At 44.6% G+C, this 9,904-nt stretch overlaps 2 protein-coding genes across 6 annotated transcripts in view; one reads left to right on the forward strand and one right to left on the reverse strand.

Moving 5' to 3' along the window:
• The window catches only part of LOC113209284 (Kv channel-interacting protein 4-like), a 234,646-nt gene that overhangs the window by 102,319 nt on the left and 122,423 nt on the right, over positions 1–9,904 (forward strand). Inside the window, exon 1 of one of the 4 annotated variants that reach the window (XM_052270765.1) lies at positions 8,675–8,732. The exons of 2 other annotated variants lie outside the window; for them this stretch is intronic. The gene's annotated coding sequence lies outside the window, so the exon portion shown is untranslated. Of the gene's footprint in view, positions 1–8,674; positions 8,733–8,909; positions 8,972–9,904 lie in introns of those variants that run through there. One more of the 4 variants, XM_052270767.1, reaches the window with a different exon arrangement.
• LOC113210142 (uncharacterized) lies at positions 387–8,571 on the reverse strand. 2 transcript variants are annotated; one of them, XM_052270759.1, is made up of 16 exons: positions 8,381–8,571; positions 7,008–7,226; positions 6,273–6,770; positions 5,834–6,182; positions 5,426–5,709; positions 5,178–5,303; positions 4,942–5,096; positions 4,203–4,852; positions 3,784–4,022; positions 3,534–3,674; positions 1,721–3,454; positions 1,469–1,639; positions 1,215–1,379; positions 977–1,138; positions 751–903; positions 387–623 (listed from the first exon to the last, which is right to left on the reverse strand). In XM_052270759.1, the coding sequence occupies exons 1-16, from the start codon at positions 8,516–8,518 to the stop codon at positions 498–500; spliced, it is 5,310 nt and encodes a 1,769-aa protein (XP_052126719.1). In that variant the 5' UTR covers positions 8,519–8,571; the 3' UTR covers positions 387–497. The 2 variants fall into 2 exon arrangements, with proteins under 2 accessions (XP_052126719.1, XP_026283775.2); XM_026427990.2 differs by having other exon boundaries at positions 3,784–4,852.

The following is a 9,904-nucleotide window of genomic DNA, read 5'->3' on the forward strand; positions in this document are numbered from 1 at the left end:
GCTTTTTGCCGCTATGGGTGGCTCATGTGGTGGGGCTTAAGGCTCGACCAAGAGGCACCTTCATGTGGCCTCGTCTTATCCGGCCGCTGCTGGAACACACTACAGTACTGAAGTGAGCGCTATTTTCATCTGGCTGCTCCTCTGGAATGTCTGTGGATTACGTGGTAACCAGTTGTAGCGTTAAATTGGTTCAGTCGCAACAGTACTCTTTCAGTCGACGCTACTGGACGGAGTCTGCAGGGCGCAAGCGAAGTGGCGCTACCCCACGACAGGTGGCGTTGCCGTCAGCGCAAACCAGGGAGCGACCGGCTCTACCCCCTGCCGGAGCGTTACCCCATGACAATATGATTCAGGCTGGCTGGGAGCTTAATGCGATAGATGTTGACTTACAGAAATAACTAACAGTTTAATCTGTAGAAGTAGAGAACTCATAAATAACACTAATGAAAATAAATAAACGAAAAATATTGTCTTTGATTTACATAACTAAATATATATTAAGAGAGAGGGTCACTGTTGCTAGATGATGCTGATGCTGCTGCATGTTGGGCATGGTTTACTCTGATATTAGTGTGAAATGTAATGGTGCTGTCAGGTATGGCACCTAAACACTGAGAAGTTACCTGCAACAAATAAGTTCCTCTCAAACACGAAATTACTGCAAACCTTTACAGTTCCCCCAAACAGCTCCAAAACTGAAAAGCAGAAGGCACTGCAATAGGACGTCAAAGTTTGTGAGGTGGAAAATACCTGTAAACAATTTCCACTATCTCGTAAAAATTTGAGACCTTGTTGGATTGGACCAATCATTCCTCTCCATGCATGAGGTGTGCCAACAAAGTCAATAACTTCCAGAGTGCCAGTTGCAGATATTGGTTTTTCAGCACGGCCTGATGCAATATACTGTAAAAATTAAAACTTTAGTTGGTCACAAAATTACAGACAACACAGCAAATTTTTAAATAATTTTTAGGACCTGAATTGATGCGTATATGTCATTTCCATATGCATGAATGCAAACTACAAACAACTTTCTTGAAACTTCTCTTAAAAAAGTTAGACGTTGTTGTTGATGTATTTGATGCACTGACACTGTATGCCTGGAATCTGTTCCAGCACCTATAGCTGACCGATGAGTCTGCACACAGAAAAATTATCAAATCGTGGGGCAAAATATTTCAGATTAGATAAATGCCAAGGTAGTCGACACAAACCTCTCGAATGTGGGTGCATAACTTTTTGGTAATGCAATTCCACTCACAGCCAATTGCAGGGCATTCAATAGAGGTGTATTCACAAACCAAGTGGTGACTAGATAACTGGGCAGATGGTAATTCAATGGGACAGCCATTCTCCTCATTTGGACAGGGTTTACGGCCCTGCAACAGCAAGAAATCAATGTTTTAACTAAACAGTTAAAAGCATATGAAAAATAGTTTTTAATTAAGCCAAAGAAGTACTGATTTACTCTGGCTGGAGACTCCAAGCGAAGAGGAAAATTAGTTGTTGGAAAAGCATAACTGGGACTAGGTCTTCCAGAAGTCCTAGGAGAGCAACGAACTGGTTGCCGTACTTGTTTGCCAGGATAGGTTTTGCCAGCTGATTTGCCACGAAGCAATGGACTAGCTGAGCAAGAATCCTATACAACAATGACAGCATTTAAATTTCCTAGCCATAATGACTATATTTTTAAATGGACAAAGTTAGTAGTGAGACTTACCATTTCAAGAACCACAGCATTATCAGATCCTTCCCTAATCACATTCATATTTACATCAGTTGATTTTGATGTTATGCTAATGTTTTCTTCACTACTATCAGTACTGGTTGCACATGTGGTTGTACTATTTTCTTCTCCCAGAGGAAGATTATTGATCTCTGTCTCTACTGACAGATTACTTGATTGATCTTTGGTCAAATTTACTGGTTCATCCTTCTTTTCTTGACCTGATCCCTTTTTAAGGTTTTGAGCACAATCAGATGCAATGTTACTACAATCAGCATTTAAATCAAGTGGTTGCTCAGTAAGTACATTCATTTGATCATCACTTTGAGGTTCAGCTGTTGCATAATTTTCTAAGTATTCTTTATTTTCAATTATATCAATTGTCTCCGTCTTCATGATTTTCAGTAATTCTGGGACGTCTGGGATTATACTGGTAGAGGCTATCTCAGTTCCATCTTCAACTTGTAATACCTTTCCACTAGTTTCATTGGCTCCGCTGCCCTCAGTATTAATTTTGCTACACTCCAAAAATTCACTTCCAGAGGGCACATTCCTTAAACTACCACTCTCTCCTGACGAGCCTGTAGCTTCCCTCAAAATGGACGGAACTTCATGTTGCATTTCAGAATTCTTGGTTTGCATGAGAGGTTCACTAACTGATGGCACAACATTATCATTCCCGTTCGGACTGATAGGAAGCTGTACTGCACTGGTGTTATCAGCCAAATGTATCTCACCTCCTAGAGGCAATACTTCCATGGCATCATTAGACATACCAATAGATTTGTGTGCTACCATAGGAACTTGTTCAGCACTAAAATAATTACTATTTGTTGTCATAGGATCAGGACTGTCAGTTGAAAGTATGTTTTCTGTGTTAATCACCAGTTCACTCTTGGTACTTAAATAGTCAGCATCAGATGTAACTTGGGGAGGGGAATTGGTGCTCAAGTAGTCACTTATACTGGAAGCAGTTTCAGTAGACAAATCACTATGGGTCACCGGGATTGTACTAACCTGACTGATATGACTAGATCCATTGCTTAAAAATTGGGTGGAATGTTTTCCATTTTCCTCTATTGAATCTAGCAGATTGAGCTCTCCAACATCTGATGTGCATGGCGAGGCAGGAATAGTTCCTGGTAAACTTCCAACTGATGTATCCATAGTGTCTTCCTGAGTCACATCAAGAGTCATATACTCAAGCTCTCCTGTTCCATCACTGCATAAGAATACCACTTGCTTTGAGTTTCCATCCGTTTTCATTACCTTCTCAAGAGTTGTGTCAATTTTTTTCGTCCCAGAAAGTGCAATGCCCTCCTTGAAAGCCTCTGGATGTAAGGATTGCTCAACATTTGCTATTTGATGTGCTTGGCTTCCACATTCTTCCACATGGTTACTCTCAAATGGTACAGGAACAAGCTGAGCATAAGTAGAGCTTCCAAAATTGTTATCATTTACATCTACTTTGAGAGGGCTAAGTTCAGCATAAACTTGCTTGTCAGATTTGTCTGCTTCAAAGTGAAGACCAATAGAACTCATTTCAATTGGTTGTGGTTCTTGTTCGCTACTATCAGGAGAAACATTCGACATTTTGGACTTAGATGGCAGAGATGAAACAGTATGCACCTGTAATGACTGACATATTCTCTGATCACTGTAATTTTCACTTACAGTGGAATGAGCACTGGTCTCAAGTTCATCTGCTCTGTGTTGATATACCAAGTCCTAAAGAAAACATGAGAAATAAATCACTCTGTAGCCATTTCAAATTAAAGATAAAATAATTACTTCAAATATACCACACCTGTATTTTGGAATTTAAGGCATGTTGGCTTAAAGTAGGTAAAACATCCTCAATAAAAGATGAAGATATGTTACCATTCAGATCATAGCTGGTGGACGAATCAGTAAAATTGTTCTGACTCTCTTTCGGTGAAGGTACCATCTAAAGATTAAAAACAATGAGATTAAGTAAAGAATGAACATACTATGTAAATGTAAAGAAAATAAAAACAGTGAAAACTAAAACAACTGAGAGATAAATTAAGACAAACCTGCTTTTCAGCAGATGTGAGGTAGTCATAAATGAGTGGTAAAGAAAGCTGATTGTTTTGACCGCGGAATTCAGAGAAAGGAAGCTGAGGCCTTTCTGTTGTTGTGGAAGCAGACAAACAAGGCTTCTGAACAATTTGTTTAGGAGATGACAGTTTACAAGGCTGAGGTGAAACAGCTGAATCTTGTAGAGTAGTTTTGCTTGATTGGTAACAAGGCTTCTTGAGAGGTGGACCTTGCCCTGGAAAGAGAGCGGTTTGAGGAACAATAGGAGATGGTTTCTGTTGTGAGGGCTGGTTATAACTTTGAATATTTTGTTCAGTTGATTGCTGAAACGTGGATAAGTTCCTCCGCTGCTTCTGTGCTTCATTTTGCTGATTGAGAACATATCCACCAGCAGACTTCTCAATGTCTTGCTTACCAATAGATGCAAGGGGTTGGCTTTGATGATTGGTTTGATATGTGCCTCTTTTCTCCTGAATATGTGCATTTCCTTGACGGGCAGTCTGTTGAGGGTAACCATAGGGTTGAGTTTGTTTCTTCCTTTGAACAGTCTGTTTTGATTGCATAGGATGCTGCACCTGCTTATGTGGCCTTCGCATTAATTCATGCTGATGAAGCTGCACTGAAGGCCTATATTTAGGATCATCTCTGTCATGTGTCCAAGTTTGAGTCACTTGTTCTGACAATGCCCAAGAATTCTGCTCTTGATAACTCCCATGAATTGGATGAGAGGAGTACTGTTCTATGTTGGAACTCAAAGGAGATTGTTGATACTGAAATGGTTCTTGATAAGTTGTTGACATATGTTGTGGCATCTCATACTGGGTTGGTACATGATTTGGAATCTGAGACTCAGAAAAATACTGCTTTGGCTGATTATGAGCCTGAAAATTAATGGAAGGTACTTCAAAGTTTAAGTTAGTAGGGTAGTCATATGATGGAGGTTGAGGAAGTCCAATATTGGTCCTCAATAGGGGCTGGAAAGGGCTGTCCTCATAACAAGGCCCAGATGTAATAAGTGGATGGGGTATGGTATGTGATGCCTCTTGGTACAAACCAGGACTAGAACTGCAAATCAAAAGAAATTCGTCAGTAGAGTAAATACACCTATTTGCATTCATAGACCCAAAACCATCAATAAAAGAATTTTGAAATACCCTGTGAAGCAGATAGGAGTATTGTATGAACTGACACAATTTGTCTTAGCAGGCTTCCAGTACGGGCTTAGCTGAAGTGGCATTTGTAGGTGTTCTGATTTCAGATTGAAGAGATACTCCAAATTTCCAGAAATATAACCACTTGGGGGACACTCCTATTAAGTATCAAAGAAATAATTTGAAAAGTTTTTAATTAATACAGTCCAGAAAATGCAAAATTTATGCAAAATTCTCACCCTTGTAGGCATAACAGGTAAAGGAAGAGGAATCGGTTTTACCACTTGAGAATGAATCATAGTTTCTGGACCAATATGGGACCGCGGATATGGGCTAGACATCTGCCTGTATGTCTCGCTATTGGACTGCAAAATAAGAGAAGATTAGATGATTTACACAGAGACAGCATTCTACATTTAGGTAATTAATTTTAGTTTTGGGAGAGAAATAAGAAACAATGCTTTAGTTACAAAGATTAAGTACGAACCTCAAAGGGACCAACTGGTTGAGATGGAGGATATGTGTTTGCAGAATTTCTTTGAGCAGATTCAATACCCACAAGTCTGGAACTTGGAATATCTTGGTTTGGCAGATATGAAAAATCAGACCCTTTCTGAAAATGACTAGGAGGGTATGCCAATGATGGATTAACAATATTGTTTGTTTTATACTCTGAATTCTGCATCATAGTTGGATAACTATTATATACATTCCTCTGAGCGTTTTGAGTTGGTCTAGGTGGACACTGTATCTGAGCTGCCTTTGCAAACCCTTTGAAAAGGACACATTTAGTGAGACATAATTAACTTAGGGAAGAAAAATAGCTACCGATGCGTGGAAAACCAGCTATCTACAAAATAATTCAAGAAAAAAATCCAATTCCCCTAAACTATACCTGGCAGAACAGGTGAATATGGTGATGGTTGGCTATGCACCCCCAGCTTTCCAATGGGTCCTGCTGGAATACTATTTCTTGGGTAAAGATTAGTTGAGGAATGTGGGCTTGGAAGAGCCTGTTGGGGGACTCCTCCTGAAGCGGACCATGGCTTCAAGCTAGCTGAGCTGGCCAGTGACGATCCAATGGGCACAGCAGGGGTATAAGGTGGAGGTGCTCTGAAGCCACTCGCTGCTGGAGGAACATGGGGCGTATCGTAACTGGTAGTTTCCCCTGGTACACTCTGACTGAATCCAGGAGAGGGTGCATGAACTGACTGGTATGGCAATGAATTTTGAAGATGAGTCATCTGAAATAGAGAGTGATAAAACTTCCACATGCATTAACAAAGAACAGAAAATTTTAACTGATGCTTTGAAAAGCATTAAGGTTCTCACACCTTGGGGTACACAAAACTTCCATCGCGGCGAGGTTTGATAACTCTGCCACCTTTACTAACTCTCTTGTTGGCTGCTCCAAGGCCACTTGAGCCAGCCGACGGCCGCCTGTAAGTGGGCTTCCTTGGCTTGGGAGCATCCTCCGGCCCTTGCATCGCTTGCGTCCCGAGGTGGCCCACTATGTGTCCTTCAGACCCTGCAAGGCCTGCAGGTCCTGCAAGTCCTGAAGGTCCTGTCAGTCCTGGGGGTCCTCCGAGTGCTGAGGGTCCTGGAAGTCCCGGACCTCCAGTGTTAGCAAGGTGACCGGACGGCATGACCCCAGGAACCATGCCTTGAGCCTGATTCACGGCCGATGTAGGCGGCGGGCTCGGACTCGCCACGTCGTAGCCGTGGCTGCTGCGCCGCACTGCAGTGGTGCGTGGTTGCGCTGGGCCACTGCGGGGCAGCCGCGATGCCTTCTTGGCTTTGTCGATGAAGTCGTCATCGTCGTCCTCGTCAAACTAATTCAAAAGACACAAATTGATCTAACATGTTTCGAGCTCTCTCGCACAGGTCGTCCTCAAGCTGGTGTCCATATACCCCACGCTCTCGGCGCGGGGTATAGCCGGACCAAAGGCGCACGGGGATTCCCCTCTAGTCTGGCTCCCCCTCCACACTCCGCTTTCCCCCGGAGGGGTGGTCATAGTCGTGTTCGAGAGGTAGTACGTAGTTACCAATTACTTTTTAGACCTCCTTACCGCATATTCGTCATCGTCATCTTCCTGGTCCGGACTGGCGGAAGCCGAGTCGGCCTCGGCTGTGGTCGTGCCGTAGCCCGGCATGGGGGTCGATGCCGCGTGCGTCAACGCCAAGCGCCTCGTTCTGCTCCGCGTCTCCTTCAAATCACTCAGCAAATTGTTCAGCTCGACTCTGGCACCAGCGTTGTGCAGGGCGATCAGTCTTGCCATCTCAAGTTTCTGAAAAATAAAACATAGAAGTTGAGGACAAAATAAATAAAATAAATAAATTGAGTGTGTGACTTTTTCACATGTTATACAATGTCACATTGCTGGAGATTAACTTGAGGGAAATATAGTATGAAACGTTACATTGAATAAGTTCGTTCTACTAAAAGACATTGCAATTAGTTTTAGTTCATTTCAGACAGGAGGATAGAACTACAGTTTATTTTCACATAGAAAACGTAAGTAACTCAAATCAAAAGAATTGATAATTTTAAATGCTTGATTGTTATTTGTAATCAGCAATACATTTCTTCGTCGACTTGTATTCAGATTATCACAGGCTTTCGATAGAAAAAAACACGTTTCCTTCTGGTTGAGTCTTGGGGACTGTCTAATAAAAAGACTGATTTATCTTTTCTAAGAAATAGCATATTTCTTAGATGATTATACTAATCCCTTACAAGTAATTGGTAAGGTAAAATAAAAGGTAGGTAGTGCACAAATCTGAAAGTTTGAGGTATCACCAACACCTCGATTATTGATCAGTTTGGTTTGTTCTGTACATTGGGGTGTGCAAATGCTTCCCCACTGCCCTCACCCCACCCCATGGTTCAGGTTCAGCGGCATTCGCGGCCAATGACGAAAATCCGTATCGGCGACATAACCCTTTCACCAAAAATGGGTTCTAAAAATATATATCTCATAAGAGGTCTAACCCTTAATTAAAGGGTTATAGACTAACAAGGAGTGAGAAAAGAGTCATAAGATTTAATAAACACCCGCGACCTGTTGCGCAACGAGAGCACCCCCGCATCCCCACCTATAAATGATATCGATACATAAGATGCTTGATAGGCTGTTGAGGAGTGACAACGAGCAAGGGGCCTACATCGACACGACGCGTGACAAAATTACACAGCACAACAAATCCACTTCAATAAACCGTGGGAGTGAAGTACGCCCCGAAATGGTAAGGGGGCGTAACCGATTTTTAGAGGTTAAAGGGTATGTGAGGTAAGAAGCCCGATTTGCTCAAAGCGATGACACTGATATATTACAGCGTAGATTTACGAATAATCTCTGAAAAATCTGCTGAGCTTAAAAGAGTGGCTGAAAATGGGCGGCCAGGCGCGAAAAAAATAGAAGGGTTTCAAAGCCACCCTTACCTTCAGATTGGCCGGCAGTTTTCGCTCAGAGGCCATATTTTGAACAATCTTGTAGCCGAAGGAATTTATGTATTCCATGTTCTTCTCGATTTGGTCACCCGGGTGCGTCTCCATCATCTCCATGTTGGTGGCTTGCATACAAGGGTGGCAGGGTGGCACGCGTTGCTCCAGATTCGTCGCAAGCCTTGTCCCTTGTCCTCCAAGTCTGTGATGCAGCGACGCAGCGTGATTTGCGCAACAGACGCGGACGGGAGCGCCACCTGCACCAACCCCCGCGCCCTCGTGCGCGGTCCGCGACGCATCGCACAAAAACAAAAAGAAAGTATGTTGTGTGGTACTGCGTCCTCTAAATGTGAGTGCACCAAATGGTCTTTTGTTTGTTTACATTTTGAAACGAGTCATATAGTCGCCCTCAGTCATCTTCTCTGTACAAAAACCTCATTCAAGCAGATCAAAATAGACCAAACTTGGGTCCTTGTTGTCGTTCTGTTCAGACGGCTGTCGTCATTTGTTTGTCCTTTCCGTATCCGCGGACATAGCGAGATTGCCACCCAGAAGTCCACGTCCTGGCCTGGGGCATCAATAGCAAGGGTATGTATTGGCACACTTGAAAACTAAATCGCACTCTCTCCAAGGCGGAAATTTTGCGCGCACCTTGAGCTTGCCCAGTCCTGTCGTTTGACAAGATCATTTCATAACCTAAACGAAGCACGGACTTGAGTCACTCCCACCCGTTCAAGTTTTGCAGGGTCTACCCCCTTATTGGCCCCAGCCACTCCAGATCCAATCAGGGGCGAACTCGCAAGGGTCGCAGGGAATGATTTCAAATCGAGCCCTGGAAGACGGCGAGCGAGCCTTGGAGAACAGCCAGCCAGCCGGTCGGGCCGGGGCCGGGGGCACGCCCTCCTGTCGCGTTAACCCCGATGCTGCCGTGGCGTGCGGGGCCGGCTGCGGGACGAGACTGAGGGGTCGAGAGGGCCACTTGCTGGGCCTCGAGCACCGGGACTGGCGAGCTGCTGCTCCGTCGGCCGGCCTGCCCTGCCGGGCCCTGCCTGTCCCCCGGCCGCCGTGCCGCCCGTGTCGTCTTGTGAGAAGTCGCCTCCCTGCTGCGCCTGCGAGCGATGCCTCCTCGTCACGGCTGATAGCACACGCCTCTTCAGGGCGAGGAGGGAGAAGGGAAGTCTCGTTTCGAGTGGGACGCCACAAGAGGACAAATCTATAAATCTCATCTGCGACGCTTTTCGCAGCAACTGACGCGTCATTGGTAGGGGAGACGGCCTGGGGCTCGGGATGAGGGCGGGTGGAGGGAGGGGGGTATCTTCCAGGAGCGACGCCATCGCTGGCACAAGCAGGTGACATTTTTCAGCTCCCCAACCCACCCTTCACGGGGAGACTAGTCTCCCTCCGCCGCCCCCGCCGCGCCCCGCCACGCCACGTGCCCGAGGAAATGAGTTTGTAGCTGAACATCCTCCAATTTCCCCGCAGAGGACCGCCCGTTCCCTCGGCGTCTTGCCTCTTTCTTGC

The sequence above is a fragment of the Frankliniella occidentalis genome, unplaced genomic scaffold (genome assembly GCF_000697945.3).
Source record: "Frankliniella occidentalis isolate FOCC.00 unplaced genomic scaffold, Focc_3.1 Scaffold137, whole genome shotgun sequence".
Lineage (NCBI taxonomy): Eukaryota > Metazoa > Arthropoda > Insecta > Thysanoptera > Thripidae > Frankliniella > Frankliniella occidentalis.

What these genes read in the sequence shown, in the direction of transcription:
- LOC113210142 (XM_026427990.2), bottom strand. Translation starts at nt 8,518, where the DNA reads ATGCAAGCCACCAACATGGAGATGATGGAGACGCACCCGGGTGACCAA. An exon ending in TACCTGTTATGCCTACAAGG is followed by an intron (nt 5,097 to 5,177) that starts GTGAGAATTTTG and finishes GATACTTAATAG; the next exon opens with GAGTGTCCCCCAAGTGGTTA. An exon ending in ACTCCTATCTGCTTCACAGG is followed by an intron (nt 4,853 to 4,941) that starts GTATTTCAAAAT and finishes TTTGATTTGCAG; the next exon opens with TTCTAGTCCTGGTTTGTACC.